Source organism: Rhodnius prolixus, unplaced genomic scaffold, assembly GCF_049639745.1.
Source record: "Rhodnius prolixus isolate KJV_2025 unplaced genomic scaffold, Rpr scaffold_1, whole genome shotgun sequence".
Lineage (NCBI taxonomy): Eukaryota > Metazoa > Arthropoda > Insecta > Hemiptera > Reduviidae > Rhodnius > Rhodnius prolixus.
In genome coordinates, this window is record NW_027411581.1 from 37,152,771 (window position 1) to 37,176,775 (window position 24,005).

The 24,005-nt window shown below is 31.9% G+C and overlaps 1 protein-coding gene and 1 long non-coding RNA gene across 2 annotated transcripts in view; one reads left to right on the forward strand and one right to left on the reverse strand.

The window, feature by feature from the left end:
• LOC141448209 (O-acyltransferase like protein) overlaps nt 1-24,005 on the reverse strand; it is an 89,180-nt gene that overhangs the window by 5,969 nt on the left and 59,206 nt on the right. Inside the window, exons 2-5 of the mRNA XM_074116413.1 lie at nt 5,275-5,438; nt 2,773-2,957; nt 877-1,070; nt 711-773 (exon numbers count right to left, since the gene is read on the reverse strand). Coding sequence (XP_073972514.1) covers nt 711-773; nt 877-1,070; nt 2,773-2,957; nt 5,275-5,438 — 606 coding nt within the window. The remainder of the gene's footprint in view (nt 1-710; nt 774-876; nt 1,071-2,772; nt 2,958-5,274; nt 5,439-24,005) is intronic.
• Nucleotides 8,044-15,383, forward strand: LOC141448304 (uncharacterized). Its single transcript, XR_012454946.1, has 4 exons — nt 8,044-8,709; nt 11,946-12,157; nt 12,835-12,930; nt 14,857-15,383. It is a non-coding gene; the product is annotated as an uncharacterized lncRNA (long non-coding RNA).

A 24,005-nucleotide genomic window follows, 5' to 3' on the forward strand; every position in this document is an offset into this window, starting at 1 on the left:
TAAAATGAAAGATCCCCAACATGCTTCACTAGAGGTTAATAAACTACTATTAAAGGGTAGTCCACTAATCTTTATTCGATGGCTAATTTTTTTATTAGTTATTTTTATTATTAATCGTTTCTAATTGTTTCAGTTAGCTTAAAAAATAAAGTAATCCGAGCTTTGCGGCAAACAACTTCGCTCCATCAAATTAATTGTCTTGGAAATAATGTGCATTATATTCATAATATAGGTACCTATTAAATTCCAAGGCCTAGAACGGGAATGGAACCCTTTACTGCAATTTACCTCACCTGGGCGATTCAGGTCTCTCTTTCAGATCTCAATAACAAAAAAGATGCTAAGAATAGGGAGATATTTTAAACTTTTTTGTTTGTTTATTCTTGCATAAAGTTCAGGCTAAAGACCGCCTTAATTTTCCAATTGAGGTTTCGAGACGTATTAAGGTTTTGCTGAGTAGGGTTGCCGATTATTTTATTACTTTTATTAAATATGAATTTCATTTTGAGTAGAAATATGAAGTCTTCTTTTGATGGGCGATCAAACGTTTTATTACTTTAAAAATAAATGTGTTCCTACAAAGCTGAATTACGATTGGTACTGAGATACTCACCAAAGTCGACATTAGGATCTGACTTTATTTAGTTATTAATTTCAGTAGAAACATAGTGTGTACCTTCTTAAACAAAATAATGTACAACCATACTTACTAAACCTGCTCGCCATTTCTTCGCTGTTAACAGAATTCCTTTCTGATGATTCTGCTTCACTGTCTGTAAACCGACAGCAGATTTTTAGAAATATGAATGAAAATTGTTGCAGGTTAATTAGCAAAATTATAGTAAAGAACAGGCTATAGTTATATGCCCATATTACTTTCGTTGTTGTTCGCTCCCACTGGTACTTTGATTGTGGTCGTGATCACTTCTTGATGATGGGTTTTAGCTATTTCATAAGTATAATTATCATATACGTATTTAGCTCGTTTTCTTTTATCAGAAGAATATTCTTGATACATGTCTAAAGACGTGCCACAAATAGCTAGAAGAATTACTAGTGAGGTTACAAATCTGAAAAAATTAAGAGTAAAGTGAGAAGATTATTAAAAAGAAATATATTTAAATGTAACCCAGTTTGAATAAATCCACAATGTTGGACGGTGATCTGATTTTATGCTTCATATAATATAGTGTCTTTCATTCATTTTCATTGTTTTCTGGATGGATTCAGATCTGAATTCAGGTTTGTAGAGGGAATCTGAATTCCTCTTATAATAAGGCTTCCTTCACTATTGGTAATACTGCTATATTATCTGAGTATGCCATAAAATCATCAAGATAATGTAGTGATAACGCAAAAGAAGAGCTATTACAAGTCTCTGCACAAACCAAAATCTACAGAAAAAATCCCAATGCGCTCAGAGAGAACGGTACAGGTATGATATATAAGTGGTTGAATTCTTCAGACCAGTATAATAAAAAGCTATGTAACAATAATCAAGCGTCAAGTCAGTAATAAATTAAAATTTAAAAAAAAAAACACTAATGGACCTGTTACGCGGTGAACAAATGTAAAAGAACTTATTGTTGAACAAAATGTGTACAATAGAATTTCAATTAAAGGAACTGGTTAATAGGTATCGGGATGTTGTAGTTAATAAATGGTTTGGAAAGACTCAAAAATTTAAGGAATTTAATGCATGTAAATTTAAGATTAAGTTTTTTAAATATGTGACCGAAAAAGTTATGAATGCTAGAAAAACTTGAACCAAAGAAAATTTGTACCTCAATGTGGGTATGATCTATGAAATTCAAACATGGCTAGAAGTATTCCGATTAACGAGCATTCCAATTGCACAGGTCCGATTATCAAGGTTGCATTGTAATTATGCGATTATCAAGCGATTAAAATTTGGCGCACTTACTTTTAGAAAAAATAGTAAAATTACTGTTAGAGTAGTAGCATGAAAAATCTCCTCTAACCGGAAAGAGATTCATTTTCTCATTACATTTACTAATTGTCAGTGTGCCTTTAAGTAAAGAATTACTTTTTGAATATAAGAAGACACTTGGACTTCAAATGTCCAATCAATTATGATTCCGTGAACTCCCAAGGGGACAGGGAATACGAATATATACGCAGAGAGAAGAGGAAAAATTCGTTCAAGAAGCGAGCACGACAAAATTAAATGTCTTTCTTTCGATGCAATATCTTAAGTAAATAAATTTATGAAGAAGTAAGTAATCATTATATGTATATTTAATCATTGTAGAATTTTATGAATTTTTGTTAACATTTATTAAAGTAATGAGATGGATGAACAGAGTTTTTTTTAAGGAAGCCTAACGCATATGTTCCTAGAATACATTAAAAGAAATGTTCTTTGCCAAATATTTCAGATTTATTTGTTAAGTAAAAATTGTCACGTAAGCGCCTCTTGAATCTTCAGATATTGCGATTGAAAATGTAAAGCAAAGTAAGTAAAAGCCTTAACCAGAATTTTTGTTTTATTTAAGGACAACTCAACTAATGTTTTTTGGTTTAAAATTCAACTTCGCAGATAATATAAAATACCACACATCGCTCAGTAACATACTGATAATGAAACCTAATATTGATGTTTGTATTTCACTTAACTCACAATTTTGCAAAAACCTATTTTCTGTAAATCTTAAAACACTTAAAGAAACTTTCAGAAAATTCAAATCACTTTCATATTAGATATTATTTTGAAGATGAATCAACTTAATTTGTTGTATGAAACGGGCTTACACCAATATCCAAAAAGTTGGATCTTTAGAGAAGTAATATACATTGTGCGGAGTTTTAATTTGCGACAGTTCCACTTCTCTATGTGCCTGTAATTCGGACTGATTAACGGAGATCCTTAAGATTTGTTCGGCTTCTGTTGGAGTGCATGACAATGGGAGACAAACGCCCAGCAGCTGACTATGGGACTGAAAAAGATTTTAACAAAATTAAAATAAAAAAATAGAACTAGTGTAAGGTAAATAAAAGTATCAATCAAAATGGATTTCCTATTAATTTTTAAATAATTAAAACGAACTGATTTGGAGTTTTTGTCTTTCAAATTCAGCAATGGAGGGACCCAACGGGAGTAAAGATTGTTTTTACAAATCTATCACAACGCACTTTTTCAAGCAATGAGGGACGGTGGGCTTTATAACTGTAGCTTAATACTATATTCTATAAACTATATCGCTGTTTTTGGTGTCCTATATCATATTCATTTATTTTCATTAAAAAAAAAATCCTTATTCAAATTTCCAAAAGAAAATAATTTAAACTCGGGTTTAAGAATGTACATAGGTCTTGAAATACTAAATATTTATGTACAATACAACTTTCAAACAACAAATTAAAGCAAATAAAAATTTAAAAAGAGAAACTAATAAGCAATATACAAAAATAATATAATAAAAAAAAATGTTCTGAAGGTAATTTGATCATTTAAATTCGAATAGACTTGAGCTGATCACTTTTCAATTGGACGGTGTGAATATGATCATCCAGGATCATCCAGCACCAGGGCCAGGCCCGGTGCCAAAAATATTTCTCTTCTCCTGAGCAGATTCTATTTAATATAAAAATTCTAGCAGCTTAAAAAAAAAATATCTGACTTTGTTAACTTTGTCGACTTTCCTTGAACTCCTTAAATATTTACCAGTAATCGATTATACAGAAACAATAGAATTTTCTTAAATTATAAATATTCAAGTAAATAATATGTAGTGTTTGGATTAATTTAGCATAAAACTAGGTGGAAAAAGTAATTACTAAAATGCTTAATGACCTTCTCTAAATATCTAGATTGTAATAACTTAATTCCTGCAAGGGGTGATTGTCGCATGCAATCACTTTGGGGGTAGCAACCCCACGGGTACCTACGCTCAGTACATCATGCGGATTCATCAGAACATCTAACAAAACAGTAACGGTAAATTCAAACATTAAGGCATCACAGTACGCATCTTATGGTTTCCGTCCTTAAGTTTAAGTCCTTCTTTGGATGAAAGAGAAAAACCTCCAAAAAATCCTAGGTTCTCCGAAGCAGCGAGAGTTAGACGTAGAGTTAAAGCCACCACCTTATTAAAACAACTAATTGTTGGAAAGCCAAACAGTAAAAAAACAGGGTTTCGAAACGGGACGATTTAGGCTAGCATATGGATATGATTTTTGGCTCGCTATAAGAAATGTGCGAAATTTGTGGAACCTGGTGCATTGAATAATTTAACAGAACAATTATAGAAATATTAGATAAGTATTGCGGCAATTCAGGAGATTAGATGGAAAAGTGAAGGTGATTTTCGGTCAGGAAGCCATACAGTCTTTCATGGAGCAAGCGCTAATGGAAATTTCGGTTCAGGCTTAATCAGAAATAACGATGGAGAAAGATGGAAAGCGCAATAGAATAAAAGAATGTTATGTGGCGGTGAAAAACGGAAGGAAAGGATTTCAGCCTCATGTTAACATTTTTAGTGAAAGAATGGCGAAATGATCGGAGGTGAAGAAGAGCCAAGAAAGATGTGGGCCAAATACTTTGACGAAGAAGAAGAAGGAGGAGGTGAATTATTGTATGAAAAATTATATGAGCGGTGAGCTCCGGTCGTGAATCTAATCGGTACGGCAATTGAAAATGTTAAAGCATTTAAATACTTAGGAACCCTATTTAGCCAAGGTAGGGAAGTTAAAAGTGAAATAAAAGAAAGAATGGCTGCCGGAAGTAGATGTATGTTTGTGCTGAATAACATCATAAGATCAAAAGCTATCTCTCCTAATTATAAACTGAGGTCATACGGCCACTTGTTATGTGTGCTTGCGGAAACCTAGATACTAAATGAGAGCGATAGTAAGCAGCTCAGAATACGGGAAAAGCGTCTGTTTGCGGAAGATTTTTGGGCCCAACTGAATAAATGGAGGATAAAAAGTAACACGAATCTTGAGGAGTTATACGGATCGCCGGATTTAGATGCCGGGGTTAAAGCAAGAAGATTGGAATGGCTGGGACCTATCGAGAAGTCAAAAAGCTGTATAAGAACCGACCGAAGACGAGAAATAGGAAGACCTAAAAGGAGATGGTCTAAGGGACTGGAGGAGTGCCTCAGAATGCTGGGAATCAGACAGTTGAGAAGAAAAGCTGAAGATAGAAACGCTTGGACAGCCATTACTGAGGAGGTGAAGGCCCTACATAGAACAAAGAAATAAAATAAATAACTTAATTAAAAAAGAATACTAGGAAAATATTCTACGAACCTGTGGTGTGAGTGATTTATTAAGTTGGATGTGAGCCTTGATGACATAAAATCCTAAAGGAAATGGAGGAATTGGCTGGATGTTATTACAATGTGTAGCAGAGCCCATCCAGTAACCATTGCCCCAGAAAAATCCTCCGTTATATTTTCCACTTGAATCTGACACTGCAACAAATTGAAAACAAAGAATAATGAGATAATTTAAAAATACTTACATTGTAAATTAAATCTTTTGACCCAAAATAGAATTATTGAAGGTTTTAATGTTTTGAGATGTTTAATTTGATTTCAAATGATGGAACATTTGGTTTAATGATGATGGGTTGTTTTCGTATAACGAAATTATTCTATAATAAATTTATAAAATAATTCATTTAAAAAGATTCACAACATTACATTTTTCTTTAATTCTTAATACCCTGACAAATTTAATTTCTACGAACAAGCTTTAAAGATGGTGTATACAGTTCTTAGTATAAACAAAAAAAAACAAAACTTTATTAGCCACAAATTTGCTCAATACCATTACTATTAAGTCTACAAATAACTGCGAAGTTGAGCAGTCAAAAGTGAATTTTCAAATCAATTAAATTTTATACCATTTTCCACTTTATTTTAAGGTCCGTTGATCCGTTGAAAAGCTTTATTTGTGGTTTTAGGTTGCGCTTATTGTTTTTATTTAATTAACCGTGAATACAAACGTCTTATATCCATTTGAAACAAACTTCATTTAATGAGTCAGATAAGTGAATTTTCGTGCAGGAAATTACTGTCATGGCTGTCATTTTGTGTGCAGGGCTAAACAAGGTGGATTTACAATCTTATAAATTAATTGGTAAATTTTCTTTTTTACTTTTGCTAATTGGATAGACTCAAGAGTCACTTTAATGGATTGTATAATCATTGAAATAAATGTATAGGACGAACTGAGAGATCGGGAGAAGTTTAACATTTTCTTGCGTCTATAAACAATTTGAATGAATTACTATTTGCTTATTTGCGAGCCTTCTTCTTTACTAGTTACGCGAGTGTAGAATAATATAGTCAAAAAATTCTCTAGTTATAAGAATTAAACGATAAATTACGACCGAAAATCAATAGTAGTACCATCCGATTGCTATCTTATTAATCGCTTTATTGTTCAATTAATATTTTACAAAATAGTAAGGAAAAAATATTAAAAAGAAATTTCCTTTTTTCTAGATGTGGTTTACATCGAAGAATAGTTTTCGGGCAGAAATCCAGAGAGTGGATACGAAACGAGACCTCACACTCTCTGAGCAAACACATGTTTGCTCAATTATAGTGATGAACTTTCCTTATAAAAGTTATTATCATATATTTGTTAATAAAAAGAACTTTTGCATAAAAAATTGAAGTATACTGCGGTATTTCTAACGTGAGTAATGCATACTCTGCTATTTATACTTATAAGAACGGTAGCGATAGAAATTTACAATATGTAGCTGCACTAGCTAGGTAGAGAGTCATGATACGAATCCCATTTTATTGTTTGATAATAGATTATTTCGTGGAGTATTCCAGTCCAACGGTCAGTTAGAGACTCCTCTAGTTTAAAGATGAAATAAATTTAGCCAACTAGTACAGTCTGTGCCATCTAGCGGATACTTAGGTTACATAGTACTCTTTAACAAAAACTTACTGTTAAAAAAGTTAAGTATAAGGGTTGATTAAATGCTAAAAGTATACCAAGTACCTAACATTTTATTAATACTTCATTGATTTTGTTTGAGTAATTTTACTGTATTAACTTTTTATTAATATTTTTTAGAATTCATAAAATGTCACAGACCTTACGCTGGCCATTTTCATATACAAAAGATTTGTTCAAGTAGCACACCATTTAACTTAGATTGACTCTAATGTCTTTTAATCTATAATAATCAAACTATTATTCACAGATTAAAAAGAAAAACGCTACAAAATATAAAAGTTAAAAAAAGGCTAAAGATTTTAAAAAGTTTTTAAAAAATGTTTACATCAACTTCAATGATTTTGTCTATTTATTTTTCAAATAAAAATTATAGGTTTAAGTGCATTCTCCCATTAAAGTGATTGTTAATTAAGTAGTCAAGTGTTAATAATAATAGGTAATAATTAATCTGGGTTAATATTAAAATATAGTTTTTCAGCTACTTTCTTAATCTCCCACAATGTTGTATACATGTAATATAAAGTAGACAAAGGTATGCATATTTTTAGGGCTGCCAATAAATTTGTTAAAGAATTTTTCTACAAGTACTCAATTAAAGGGACTACAGTAAATTACAATAGAGAATCAATAGTTATTGTTGAATAATAACAGTAATAGTTATTAATAGTAGTTATTGTTGAATACTTTACTTTTGATTAACTGTATATTATTTCTGCTCTGTTAGCCGAATTGAAGATTCAAATTTTATTTTGAATCCGTGATTCAAATTTAAATATGCGTTGATTGTATCTAAATAAATGATAAAATAAATAAATAAAAATAGTAACCAACTCTAACTTTGTCTATTTCTATTTTAATGTCCAAGTGTATGTGATGGGACAGGATAAAGGGCATAATAGAGATCAATCAAAAAATAAATTGGGAATAGAGTTAAAACATAGTGCCTATAGATTTATGTAGACGTAATGTACATTTTATCATTATTATAATAAAAAGTTGTTACGAATGAAATGGCCAGCATAAAGGTCTGTGACATCAAATGAATTTTAAAATATAAATATAAGAAATACGCACTTTTTGAAAATATAAAAAATTCATCATTAGAAGTTATAGAGTAATACGTTTATTAAAGCCATTAGAGTGGGACATGTTTGCAGTTTAGAAGTAGTAGTATTTATATTATATAACTATAGTTATTGTTCACAGATGGTACATTATCACATCAACAAACACATAATGATCAACTCTTTAAAAAAACAAAATTGATCTTAAATTGTGCACGCTTAGTAAGCAAAATGAATGAGTATTTTCTTTTAATATACTCTTCCTAGTATTTAATGAAACCATGACAAGAAAATATAGTATTTCATTATCAGTTGCACAATCAGATAGTATGAGGTATTGTGTGTGACAAGTTGTGCAACATATATATATAAATATAAATACACAATTTTAAGTGAAATGTTGCCAGAATTCTTTCCTTTTATTATTCAGAAGAAGCTGGGAATATTAAGGCACTCTATCTGGCATGATTGCATCACAACTCCCCACCAATTGTATAATCTGTGAGTTCCTCAACAAGCATGTCACCACCTGCTCCATCTTACGCTCGCTATCTAAACCACTTTCTCCCTAACTCAATGCCACCAGGACAGCCTTGTCTGACCTCCTAACCTCATCGTTCCACCTCCAGCTCAACATTATGGTAATTCTTTTTCTTCAAACTTCCTTCCAGTCAACTTCTTGCTTCCAGTATACTCTGTGAGTTGTTCTTGTAAATAATAGATGCCCTTTTTAATTCTATTTCGAAAAACTTTATCGATTAGAAGGTTGAGAATTGCAATGAAAGGAAGTTATAAATGTTATACCCAAGTTATTTATTTTTGGCTTGCATTCTAGTCATTGTAAATTTGATTCCAATAGAGTTGATTTAAACAATCAGATAAGATATTATACAGTTTATGCTGTAAGTTTTTTTATTTAGATAGCTCCAAAAATAAAATGTACACATTTTTTTTTCAGAACAAAGTAGTACATCTAAACATAAATTTATTAGGCTACTATGCTTGTTTTATAAAAAGGTTTTTAATAAAAAACATAAAAGGAATTTTAAAGAAAAGCGACGAAATTAGGAAGCATGTTTAACGTTTTTATCTGAGAATAAGTACAAGAGAACAGATCAAAGTCAATCAAGATTTAAATTTATAATTCCGGTCAAGCGATTCTTAAAACAGTACATTTTCCTGATTTCAACTCTAATGAGATGGCAAAACAGCGCTTTCCATTGGAATCATAATAGACTTTTAAACAAAAACAAAACAAAAAATGTAATTTTCTTTGCTAGTAAGAGACGTTGGTGTATACTATTTTAAGAACTTGCATTACACAAAAGTGACTAATCGCCACCATCCTTGTAATCCGACAACCACCAGAATTCTGAAGCTTCCCACATCGGGCGCTATTATATTTATTTATTCTATTGTGAATGCGAGTTTGGGCTCCCCGTGGATAGGGGCCCGCCCGTATTGCTGTCCCTGATCCCAACCACTGAAGAATACATTATAAAATGCTAAAGCTTTTTTAAAAATGTTTAAAGCGTTGTCACTTTGATGTCAGCTGTTACGTCAGTCTTTCTTGTAACACTGTAACCTTTCGCACCAGCATTTAGGTTGGTGCCTAACTGAAGATTGGTGGTGAGCATGTGTATAATGTTTTTTAAATGACCTATTATTAATTAGTGATTGTCATTTCTGATGGAAATGCCTTCTAGTGTAAGACATGCGGTAGTTACTACAGAACTATCTCCTAGATTAATAGTTCCTGTTTTTTAAATGATGAATTGAATAAATTAAAAACTGACTCTCTACAATCCGCATCAGAGCTAAAAATCAACCATTTGCTTAGCTTAATGTGATATATTGTAATTAGTTGCTAAGCGCTGAATATCACGCTTAAAGGTACAGAATGAATTGTTCTTTACAATTAATTTTTTACTCTTGCCTGCAAGAGCCGATATTATCAAGCATATTCCTGTATTGTTCACATTTTCTCGCAGTGGTCATCTGCTATGCACATGACACTTCACGTTATCTTTCAAGTAGGTGTTACTTTTAATCAGAAATATTAGTTTAATTTTATTATTAACATCTTGGATATAGTCTATTTTTACAGATGCAAGACAAATTTTTAATCAGACTTTTACTTATTTATTTATTTTTTATCATTAAAGATGCCTTAAATTTATATATTTTAATCATAAATTAAAATCAAAGGAATGCATATATGTTTTTTCTATAAAAATAGATCCTAAGATTTTTTAAAAATTCTTATTCTCATTTCGTGGACTTGGACCACCAACCTTTATTTTCCACATTAGTCCAAATAAATTCGATTTAGGGCACCTGTGTGAGGGAGATTAGAGTTCCGCTTTCATATGAATTAAATAACTTCCAAGTTCTGTAAAAGGATTTAGCAAACTTACATAACCCAATGCAAGGAGGCTGGATCGATAGATAGATTTGTTACAATTCTCTATCATTATTAGGTTTTCTCTTCCATAATAACTAATTTTTTTGTTACATACATTTCTAAATAACTGTTCTTTTTGCTGCCCATTAATTTCAAATAGGATAATTTCAACCTCTATACTTCCTACTTGTATTAGAAAATAATTTTAATAAAAGTTAAGTCCACCATTTTAAGCGAAAGTTTATGATTGTTATCAATTGTGCTTACTTACTTTTTTTTTTCAATTATCCTGCTTTTTTATAGTACAATATTCTGTATTTTAAAAGAGAATTAAACCATTTTTATTAATGTCTGCGGTTGAAGACACATTATTAAAAGATGCCAAGATTACATTTACTCCATTATAAAAGTGTAATATTAAATATTTAGATTGATTTTCAAACTTAGATTACCAGGATTTGCTTTGTAAACTGATGTTACTTATCTCTTTTCTAGGCGAATTTTAGGGTCGAAAAATGAAGTTGTTTCAGCATTGGACTAGTCGCCATAAAGTATACATATAAATTTGGATGTGGGTCTATTTTGCTATCACTTATAAATTTTAAACTTAAAAAGTTTAAATTTTAACTTTCATTACTACGATTTAAAGATGAATTGATGTTCCATCGAGAGATACTTTTTCTATTCCTCACTGTTAGAATTCTGGTATTCCACTCTGGAATTCACAGTTGTTGGAGGACATTCTGATAGTATTTGATTTTTGAATACTAATAAGTTTAAGTTTACTCCGGACATACTGCTTTTGATGCTAAAACAAAATTTTTCCAAGCAATTGATTTGCAGGTTCGAATTCTCTTCAAAGGGAATGGTACTACGAAATATATATACTTCAATCTAAATGAAATTAGTCAATAGTTATTTCTAATTTATGTACATGCAGTAACTAACAGTTTTAGTTAACTGTAACTAAAATTTTAATCTAGTTGACTTTCAAACATTTAAAACATTTTGATGAGTATTGCTACAAAAATCGCTTGGATGCCCGAGTATTCAGGACAAAAATTTAATGTCTGACCCGAGAAAGTCCCTCTCAGTAAAATGCCATATTTGTGCATACAATAAAGTGTGGACGCAAAAAAGAATCATAGCCTCAGAGGCATAATAAGTTTACCAGTAGGCACTTGCGTAAGTTTACTTCGGCTTTACATCAAGAAGATCGGTAGTCTATTCACTTGATCGCAGAGTCTGAGTACACACATATCTCGTAGGGGTCTGTCAAAGGTTCTTTATAAGGCTTGGCTCAATGTACTTTTAAGAAAAAAAGAAAAAAGTACTTTTATTGGACTTTCTCCCCGAGGAGATTACATTACAGTAACATCTATACAGTAACATATCGTAACTATTATTTCGTATGTACAACATATTTGCACCAGTTAAAATACAAAAAGTCAATAAATTTTGTAGCAAATTTGTAAATACAATAATAATTCAATAAATTTGGTAAAATAATTAATTTTTATTAAAAACAGGTGGACTGCAGGTGAAAGTTAATACTACAAATTTATACAAAAAAAGTATATATATACGTGTACAAGAGGCAATTATCTGCTCAAGGTAATGCTCTTGAAAGCTAGTCTGTAGCAAGAGCGATGAATGAACGGCACTTGCCCTCCAACTGGTTTGCCGTGACCGTGTAGCTTGGAAAGCTCATACGAGTTTTAACCAACACTTCCGAAATCAGGTTATATTTACTAATTCTAAAGAAAAATAAGAGAGATTTAGCGGTATACATAAATGCATTAAATGTTTTTATTTTATTACAACTAACCTGGGACATACAGGGCCGATGCTCTGTGTTTGTACATAGAACTAGAACTTCCTCTTCCAATTTTAATCCCTTCTTTTTTGTCCGAATATTTTTAAAAAGATACAAATAAATATTAAATGTTTTGTAAAAGAGTAGACGGCCATCTTGTTAAATTTTCCAATTTTCATCGATGGTTTTTCGGGACCTTTGTGATGCAAAACATTTTTGAGGCGATTGTATCGGGTGCATAACAGAAAAAAACAAACAAAAGCACTAAAAAATACTGAAACTTGTTTATACGATTGGATGTCATTACCAAGTGATTCGAAGAAGGGTACATTTTCACTTTAGGAGCTACTTACTTATCCGCGTAAACACACAACGGTGTACTTTGGACTTGGAAGAGCCTGTATCTTATGAAACTTTTTTCTCTTTGGTTTTGAGTGTTCAAGGAACCTGCTTTATGTAAGCGTTCCCTAAGACTTCTCCTTGAAGTGCTTCTTCGTTCAGAGAAATTTACTAATTTTAGTTCAAAGAATTGGACTGATTATAGTTAAATGTACTGTACTATTTTCAAGCTTCAGCTGATCCGTGTTTAGACGTTTTTTCAGATTTTACGATTCACGAAAAAGACTCAACCTTCTCAGAACTCTGTTTCACCAGTCTGTATTTTGAAAATGCCCCTTCGACGGTCATGGACCAGTGAGGTATGTCTACAAGAATGTATTTTGTTTTTTTTCATTTATTTTGTATTTTATTTCTGAATAAAGACGAATTATTATTATTATTTTGAAAATACGTTTTTATTTCATTGCCAAACATTTCGGCAATGTGTCCTTACCAAAAGGCAATATGTCCTCACAGTTACCTGATTGTTTAAACATCTTTCGCATCCGGTACCATATCAGAGCCTCTAGTAGGAATAAACTACGTGCCAAAACGTTTAGATTATATAAAAAAAAAATTTCAAAGATGAACTTATGAAACAATTTTCTCGCCCCTATTTTCTACTACACTTAACAAGTCGATTCGGTTGGCAGTCCTGTACTAAAACCATCCTAACTTACATTACTTACTACTAAATTAATTGCTTTTCTTAATTTTTTATATTTTAAACTCAATTATCGAAAAGTCCTACCATTTTTTTGAAGTTTTAAATTTAATTCATCGTGAGTAATGAACAAGGTCAAAGTTGACAGTTTACCTTTGTCCAACCTCTGACCTGGTCCAGTTTCATCAACACATTGTTATATTATTCTTCTTTGGTATTGATACATCCAAGAGACGAGAGATCTTAATTTCAGTTTTGATTTAATACTCGTTTGGCTTTTCTTTGGTTACTGATTCATCCATGAGGTAAAAGAAATTAATGTCAATTGTAGTCTTTATTTTTAAAATCGTTTTCTACCTCTTGTCTCTCATCCCTCTTGGATGAATCGATAGCTCAAATATAAATATAAATTAAAAAAGAAATTGGCAATAATTTATCTTCCTTTTTAAATATAACCATTTGTCTCCGCAACATCATTTCATATTTCGCCATTACTTTCTTTCACTTCAATTTGGTTGCACTCAATTCTTCTCTTAAATACGAGGAAATCATAGTTGCAGCAATAAGTTTAAATAATTATAATATAATAAATAAAAAGTTTTGAAAGGTAGCCAGCTGAACAATTACGGAGAGAAACTATATTGGTAGTAATAGCGCAAAGCCGCAGTCTGTTTAAAGAGAACAATCGTACAGTCTGGCCAACCAGGAGTACATCGCCGTTGGAATAAAATATTCATTATCAAACTTTCCTCGTCATTAAGCAAACTGCGTAAACATTATCGCCGCAATAGAGCTGTCCTTTCCTTCCTTAATTTCTAGTTCCGGTCTTTCTAACATTACTAATGTTGGGCACACACCATCATCTCCACTAACGCTTTATTAGTCAGTCATTACTCTTCCTATTACTTTATTAATTGTACGAACGTCTTTTTCTTTTTTTTTTTTTTTAAAATGTTGCTTCATTTTTTTTTTTCAAAGAAGGAATTATTGTAATCTGGTTTAATTTTATCCGCTTTAAAGTCTCCGCAGTTTAATAAATGTACTTGATAAAACTCTTTTTCTCAATCTCTACAATGATTGACTCTCTAGTTCCGTTCAAGATTGATACTGGTCCAAGCCTGGAGCTTGACTTGTAATAGCATCATCAAGAAATACCAGACAACACAGAACAAATTCCTAAGACTCGCAACAGACTCTACTCGACGCACTAAAATTGACCACGAGGCTGCGTCCATTATCCATACACTCCTATGTCCAAAATCGACTGCTGAAACTTCTTTCCATCCTAGAATGTCATCATAATCCACTCTGCCGCGTCAGCCTCCTACGATCTTCTATTTCCTACAAAAGAATCACAAAAAAAAAGAGTGACAAAGGAAGAGGCACAAAATACTAAAACTCATACTTCTCTTTCAACACTAGCTGCAGGTTTTTCCTTCCTTTTTCCCTGCATTCTTATCCTACATCTTAACCTTTCTTGTTATCCTCACTTTTTATGAAGGTAACAATGTTTTGTACATTGATACTTCGCATATTTATTTTTTGTAGATATTTATTGTAATAAAAATTTAATCTATTCTAGGATTGATTGTTGGTTGTACTACAATCCTGATCTCTAACACTACATTAAGTTTGGGCTTCAATACAGTGCTTAATCATTTTCAAGATGAGGGTGCGTTTCTAATGCGAAGATTGCATTTGCATTTAATAATGTGTTGCATCAATTGCTTAAGGCGAAGTATTTTTTTTTAATCACAAGAAGTTAATAACTTCTGTTTCATTTTTGCTTACATAAATTCAATCTACTTTCACTACTTTAACTGAATATGCAGTTACGATGAATGAAGTTTTTGAATCTTATTTTTTGTTTAATTAATTAGATATTAATTGTGCCGGTTAGTATTATTTATTTGATTTCATTCAAACTTGATTTTTGTTTAACTGCTATATTTTATAGTAAATAAATGCAACCATGCCGAATAAAATTATATATTTTAATGGCTCTTGAAGAAAGAATTTTTTAAGGGATTAATTGAAGTGATTGCCTTTCTGGTTCTACCTTACTTCACTTCCTTTCAATAATGAAAACTTGCTCCTTATGCTCTTCAGCTTAACAATATAAAGGAAATGTAATTGAAGAAGAACAATGAATTGGTGAGTAACGAAAGCGATTCACGTAACGGCCTACCTTCAAATCTAATGGACGACTTCACGGTGACATGGTGTGGTAGGTATTCACCATTTAAACTTCCGTATTTTAACGGCCGTGGTTATAATTAAAAGTGGTAGGAAAAACTTCTACTTTCCACAGAATGATGACAATTAAGTGAAATCGTTGTAAAAAGAAATGATAGTTTACAAGTATTTACCGTTACGTACGAATGTTCGAATGACGGAGATGTGCCGTGAAGGTGACACAAGGTGACTTCAGCTATGTTTTAATAACATTTAGATGTAATGTCAACAATGGTCATATTAACAAACAGCCGAAGAAAGCCAGTGTTTTTTAAGGCAAATAGTAACTGATCAAACATACTTTCACCGCTGGTGAATAGTTAATTATATAAGTTAATATTGTTTTAAATAGGTAAACACTCTTTCCCAAAATTTTAAAAATGTTATTGAAAGATTGGTTGTAGTTCTTTTTTTTTTTTTATTTCAAATATCAGTTTTGAAATTAAGTAAAATACTGAACCAATCCAACAGTAGCGGTTCCAATATAAAGCGCTGAATGTCACCACTAGCATATCGCTGTGTTAGAAACAAAAATAAAACAAATAATTTTAATCGAAGTTTCTTTTAATCTAGAGAACTTGAAAAATTTTGTTGTGAAGGCGGTACCAATACCAAGTATCTGAAGTAGGTATTATTTACTATGATTCAGCAATTATTAAAAGTCTAACTTAACACAATTATGGAACCTTTCTAATTTAAGTAATTAATGTGGAATAACGTTTATATCATTCTTGCCTGAATAAAAATAAAGATTATAATGCAAATCAGTGCACATAAATACGTTATATTCACTTAAAATTCGTGTATAAGAAAGGGATTTCATAAGATTAACAGAATTTTACATTTATAAAAATAATAGGTACTTTTCCGTTAGCCGGGCGCAAATGTCGCCAATTGTGAACCAAACGCGAGCCAAGTCAACGGAAAAAGTCGAAAACGTTCAACTATAAACAAATATTAATGAATTGTAAAGAAAACAGTTTTACCCAATACTGTTTTTCGCTTGCGCCCCGCTAACGGAAAAGTACCAAATAATATTTAAGATCTTATTTAAATCAGCTAACATCTATTCCTTAACATTATATTTTCCTGAAGCCCGAAGACACACATTGTATTGTTCAACATAAGTACAAAATAACCTTCATTTTATCTTTTTAAATTTAAGTAACTTAAATTTAAGTTCATTTAAATTGAAGTTCACGGTATTTTGGATTTAGTTTGAAAACTGCATCTGAAGATTAGATGTTCTTATTTTTTTTTTTTATTCTATTTGTTTTTAAAACAAATATAGTTTAAGAATATATTTTTGCGATACTGTAAATATGGTATGTAAAGAGCTTAGTACTTCGTCATCTTCCGTCTAATTTTCTGTTTTTCAGCTACTCTTTTTTGCGTAGCTATGATTTCCTTCACTTTCTTTTACTAGGTAAAAACAGTTTTGCGATCATGCTAAATTTTTGAAATAAGGCTATCGCTGGAAATATTTGTCTAAAGGTCCTGTAAATGCTTCTTTTTTTTTTATTTAAAAAGCTATTTTTAAGTAACACTCTAGCTTTTTAAGTTAAAAATATATTGAAAACGAAAAATTACAGAAAGATGAAACACTGTACTTGCGGATTTTGCCACTTAGCAATCCAAAGATAATAATTAAAGATGTATTAATATTTGGAATTGGAAGAAATGTATGAGTTAGAATCTCGAGAAGTGCAATAAGAGAAAGTGCAATGAGTTCACATCTTTTCTCCTCTTTTTTTTAAGCAATCAGTACTGTTGTGAGTAATCCTGAGGGAATTAATTATTAATCTATCCAAGAGTGCACTGATTTTAAAAAAAAAACCAGTAGCCTAAGGAAGGAATATCTAAAAATTGTCTTCCGAACGTTAAAGGATTCGCAATCTTCTAAATAATATTTGAATCAGAGGCCGAAAAACTCTTCTAGAGCGTTCAATTGGTCTAAAAGCAAAAAAAAAATATTTTTTTTGTAACTGAAAGACGCTTTTCAGAATCCAAAAGTATCGGAAGACTTGGAAAAAAGCAACTGCTAAAATTAAAAGAGTCCCCATTCTTAAACATATGAACAAATTTGGCAATAAAATTAGCATTTTTGGTACTGACTTTAATTAGGTGAAAAGACATTTTGCCTTCGAGGCATTTGCTCCTCCTGTCCCTTGACTACGCCACCAAATGCCATTGATATGCTTAACCTTGTTCTGTCACAGATGGTTGGCATTAGATATGACAACTTTATTAATGCCACATAATCACTTATGTAGCAATGCTATTTCGTAGTATGAAGTGGTTTCATCAATGCTACGACACATTATAAACAACCACCAATTGCAACATGCCTGCTTCCCTTCGAGCATTCTTTTCTCTTAAAGTTTAAATTAATTTCTCTTTAATGCGAAGAATTCTTTCTTAATAAGGTTTAGTAATATTAGCAAAATAGCGCCCACAGTGCGGGTATTGCTTTTTCTAGGTTTTCAGAAAGTACTAGTGGTAAAGCACAAACTTCCAAATTAGAAAAACCAAGATGGTTCTTTCAATGACTGGAAAGCGTGGGTCAATGAAGACTGCATGCATTGCTAGCACAATCCACCCCTGAAAGTTGAATATTGGTGCACTTTATGTCAAAATATTCAAACTTTCGGAAAATTTTACTAAGAAAAGCATTGAAATTTAAGAATTAGTTCGTTAAATTGAAACTATTCAAGTTTTTTCACACAATGTGTTTTAAATGATTAAGTATTTCCTACAAACATTTGTCTGAATTTATTTTCTCAGCTGGCTGGGATATTGTCTTAACCAGGAAGCAGGAAAAAGTACTTTGAGCTCAGATTCTAGATGGTTAAGATTTACTCAAGTTTGGATCGATATGGCCGAGGTATTTCTGGGTGAGACTGTATCACATCTAGTGTCCCATATGTTTTCAGAAGAAAAATCCGTAGTGATCATAAGATACCATTCACAAAGACACAATAATATCTCTACAAATTTCTCTCTTACCTCTCTAGTCGTCTAATCCGTTAACTCTCATTTCTTACTCTTCCCAACAATCCTATTCGAAGTCTGAAGTGGCAATTGTCCAGCGATTTTCTAAGCGATGAAGATTAGTAATCATTTCAAGTCTCTTTTATGAACAAATTTATTTCTTGCAGGACATTATTGTTCTGTATTAGTAAATTCCAAATAAATAAAGGATAATAATGACAAATATCATATGACACTAGTGCACTGCCAGCCTCCGGGCAGTTTTCTCTTCTTACAGACAATACGCATTTGAAACCTAATTAAAAAGTGACAGTAATGAGTGAAGGATATGTCCAATCTTCGCTTCTTGACATAAACAGTATGTTTCATAATTCTAATAATCGCTGCACCACACATGGGTAAGAGAGGAAAGTTAGCTCTAAGACAAAATGGCACGTAGCGTCCACTCTCACTGGGCGTGACATGCAGCTTATATGCATTCATTGACAGCCCACATGTCCTACTCGTTAGAGGGACACTCGCCAGCCAAATCTTCTGTGTCAAGGACGTACTCTTCAGTTGGGTACTTTCATTTTATTTTTTTTATAGAATCTTTAAAATTGTTAATTACAAAATTATGTCTAAAAATCAAATTTCCTTGTAAATTTCCTTTACAGAGATAAATGTTTAAGTTTGCACCAATGTCTATGCTACAGTAGGTTTTTGTTTGTCTATTTGTTTATTGAAGATAATATGTTTTATAATTTCGCTCTAAATGCTGTAGATATAGCTGCATCGCTAATGGGAATTTTAGCTAATGGGTTACCGATTTTGAGATCCTCCAACTGGAGGAATCCACTTCGTCCCTCTTGGGTAGGTCACGAGGAATCCTAAAGCCAGATCAACCAGCGATTGTCATAATTTTTCCATCGCGTTCTCTAAATTAATCCAAAATGGCTGGGAATCCAATAAAGGGCGATATCCCTTCCTTCCTTTTTATTACATTAAACCGCATCCTGAAGTCGAGGTCAGCAAGGGATTGTTCTTCTGAAGCGCTTGCTAAGTGGCTTATATTGCAGCTTGAAACTAAAGCGAATATTAAGAGCTTTTTCTTTTTACTTTCTGTGATTTCTTGAAGGGCGAGGTATTTTGCCACTATTTTTTCATCAAAATTGGACTCTATCTTCCATCTGGCTACGAAATTTTGAATTCTTTCGAAGTATATGTTAATAAGCTTTTCTCATTACTAAAAAAATTCATATCAATGTGAACATGCATCGGAAATTACGTAGTTCTTTCCGGAGTAGCCTGAGGCCATTGAACTACAGAATTTCTGATTATATAGACAATCCTCAGCATTATGTTTAGGCAAATAACTAAGTAGCACCATTGTCTGAGGTTTAAACTGATTTTCACTATTGCAGCCCAAATATAACAAAAGATCTCTTGGCTTTTCAACAATGTAACCGATCGAAACAACGTGGCCAAAATACCAAGGGAAGGGTATCTATTGAAAATGTTTTAATAGCATATCTTAATATTCTTATTTTGTATTAAAGAAAATTGATGTAAACTTTCTTATGCTCTGATAAGAGTTACTTAAAGATCAATACCTAAATTTGGTACTGAACAGTCTGAAATTATTTAGTTTTGTAATATTTACTTCACACGTACTCACACTTAACGGAAAGCGGTAGACCAATTTCTACTAACAATTGATTCTCTTACAAAACAATACTTTCGGTGAAAGCAGAATCTCCAAAATCTGATATAAACACGTAATCCTCTTTCTCTTTCAAGCACTTGAAGAAAGTAAAAACGTTTGTGCGGTAAAATAAAAGATATGAGAGATATTGCGGAAATATCTGGGCTAAATTAGATTAAGATATCCGGAACAAATGGATTTGGGAGGGCTCTTGGCACATACTAAGTTTATAAAGAAATACATTCTCTCTATTTTTAACTAAAATAAAAATTTTATAAGTTGAAGTTAGGTAGAGCACAATCCATACCGTTACTACTTGATTATTGATAAAAGGTGACGTGTGTAGAAATTTTTTTTTAATTCACACAAATCAGTTTGTATGTTATTAATAATTACCAAATTCACTGTGCATTAAAAATATTGATTATTTCTCACAAATTTCAACTATTTAAATATAGGACATCTGGTAGCAAATGTAGGTCTTGAATGACTCTCTACAACTCAATTTCCGGTGAAATACTAGAGAGCATGCCCGGAAGTTGACAATGCGTGAAGAGATTTCAGAAGCTGATGACCTTGATATTGATGCACCTTAATATTAACAAAACAAATATAAAAATAAAACAATAAAGGCCGTTGAATGCTAGTGAACAAAAAGGCTGGTGCGAACATTATTTTTCCTGCCGCTGTTTATTTCTACAGAATATTTATTACTGTGTGCAATAAAAAACGTTAAAAATTAAATGAAGTATTCAGGATTATTGGGATTTCACTCAACAGAATGTTTTTTAGAAATGTACTTTTTTATTGAAGGCCATTAGCATCATACAAGGAATGAGCATGTGTTACTTGTATAATACGAGGGTCGTTTGAAAAGTCCGTGCAAAGTCAGAGAGATAGTACTACTGGCGCGTATCGAGGTTATGTTTAGTTAGTAGCATCTCTTGGAAGAACACACACCAAGTTTCAGCCAGATCGGTCTATTTCTTTGTGTTTGGCATACGTTTGAATCGAGGAAGTCGAGTGATTTTCAAAAAATGGACGACAAAGAATTTCGTGTGTTGATTAAACACTACTTTATGAAAGGCAAAACGCCTGAGGAGACTAAAGAGAAGCTTGATAAACATTATGGTGACTCTGCACCTTCGATTAGAACAGTTTATAAGTGGTTTCAAAATTTTCGGAGTGACCATGTGGGCACAAGTGACGCTGAACGTTCTAGACGCCCTGTTGAGGTTACTACTCCAGAAATCATTGATAAAATCCATGATATGGTGATGGATGACAGAAGAGTGAAGGTGCGTGAGATTGCTAGTGCTGTGGGCAACTCGAATGAACGGGTACATAATATTTTGCATCAACATTTGGACATGACAAAGCTATCCGCAAGATGGGTGCCGCGATTGTTTGATATATATCCTAACATTTTCTCAAATATTTCAGTAACATCAGAAGTAAATGTTTAAAGTGCAATTTGTAACCTTTGACTTCCTTATTTTAAGACAATCTACTTTAGAAAATTGACTACTGGTCTATCTAAAAGAGTTTTCAATGAATTAAACAACTTGATAACTAACACTGTTGAGTGCTCGTCAACACGTTTTCTTGCAAACCAAACGTAATTACTCCATACGAAGATAAAAGGAATCCTGGAAAATGATATACCGTTTGAAAGCCCATTAGGCAAGGAAACTTTTATAAAAAGTTCCAGCACCTAGGTCTGATAATGTTCACGTAAGGGCTTAATGAGTTTTCTTAAAAATTTCTATTACTTTTATTTTCCCAGTTTCCGGAGAAAGATTGAGGCTGTTTGGAGAATAATTTATGCTTCAAAATTGTGTCAATTTTTAGAAAATTTATCTGTCTTTCTAACTATGTCATCAGAATCAAATTCGGACTAAAACGTTCTCAGTAATTACATTTTTATTGCAAAAAAGTAATGATTACAGAAAACAAAATTAAAGTGACGTCACTCAAGAACAGTGGGAAATATGAAGTTCGTCAATACGTCTTTGAAGTCCACTTCAAATGTACTGCACACAACAGGCCTATGGACATTACTTACTGGTTCACCCTGCATACATATATAATTCTATCCCAAAATACATGAAAATCGATAGTTCAGGTCAAAAATTCAAAATCGACAATAGGAAAATCGCAATTCTAATTCGTATAGATATACTAAAACAGAGATATACGAAAGTAGAAAGTGTAAACTAATTTCAAGTACAATTAAACTAAATAAACTTGTTTTTAACATTCATTTCCAGCGAACTCAATCATATTCTAATCAGGCCAAACTCTGTAATATATATTGAAGGAATATAATCTTATTGTAAATCGTTTATTCTCCAGGTCATGTGAAGGAATGCGGAATACATTAACTATTGCAATAGATTTATAAGCACAGCTTATGTCATGTTCAGTTATATCTAATAATAACTGAATTAATTGCCCATTTTGGTAGGTAATTTGTGTACATAATGTTCCCTCTTCTTCGTTTAGGAGTCTAGTGCTCAATTCCATTGAGGAATTCTCTTCCCTTAATGCTTAAAAAATTAAAAATTATTAGTAATAAGAATATTCTAAATTAAGAATCATTAGATGTAAATAACTACTAGATAGGGCAGTTGTATAAGGGTTGTAACACTTAAAAAAACAAAATAGTGTTAATGTAAAATATGTACCATTTTTAACACCCAGAATCTATTTGTCTTATATACTGCATAGGGTGAAGATCGCCTTGTTAGCCGAAACGTCCAACGTGAGTAAAGAAAATTTAGTGGATTAAAGTCTAACAAAGACCACGAAATCCTTGCCATTCTCACCCAACGAAGAAATGCATGGAAAATAGAGTTTCGAATTCACCAGAATGAGACTTCTAATTTTCAACAAAAATCTTCTTAATCTATTTTATCTGAAGAATCCTTTCAAATAAAATTTGTAGACTGACGTAATGTACAATGAGTAAAGTTCGAAGAAAAATTTCGAGAAAAAAGGTCCCATTTGTGAAGGGTTTCTTCCAGTTAAGAAAATTTTATTTTTCTGCAATTTTTGGTTTTTGAGCCAGAGTATTTTCCGCTTACTGGTGCTGAAAACTGACATTTCTGACGGAAACTCGACATAGAAAATGAAATCACAAGGCTTCATAGTATGAGAATGTGAAAATAATTATACTTTCCTGAACAATGTTAATATAAGACACGTTGATACAATTAGAAGTTAGGATATCTCTGTATTATTAGAACTAGAATTAAATTAGTTACTTCAAAATTAATTAATCATCACATTACAACAACAGTATTTTTGGTGAAATGCTGATGAAAAAATTTATTACCAAACAAGGTACCTCATTTTGTTTTTATTTCCTTATTCATAGCATTCACAAATAAGGCAATTTATCCAAATTGAGAGAAGTGCAAGCCTTTTTTAAATACCTATCGATAGCGATAGTTGCAATATTTTTAAATAATACACTTTTTAAAACATTTTCAGTTTAAATCGCTGTCATATTGCCCAAAAACGTGACCCCCAAGTCTTTACATAAATGTTACAATATTACTCAACTAAGGGAAACCGAGACTGATACGATTTCCTACGGGTCTTTTCATCAATACAGAAAGTATTGAAAATGTTCTATGTAAATGTGTTTGTATTGAAGCGAATATTACTACAAGTTACTACAGGATTACTAAAGCGTTAACTGTACATTAATATTGGAATCATATGACACTACTCTCAAAGATAAATATTACAACTTATCACCACTTTTTTTGTAAACTTTTACATTCCATACTTCTTAATATTTGAAGTAATCAGAA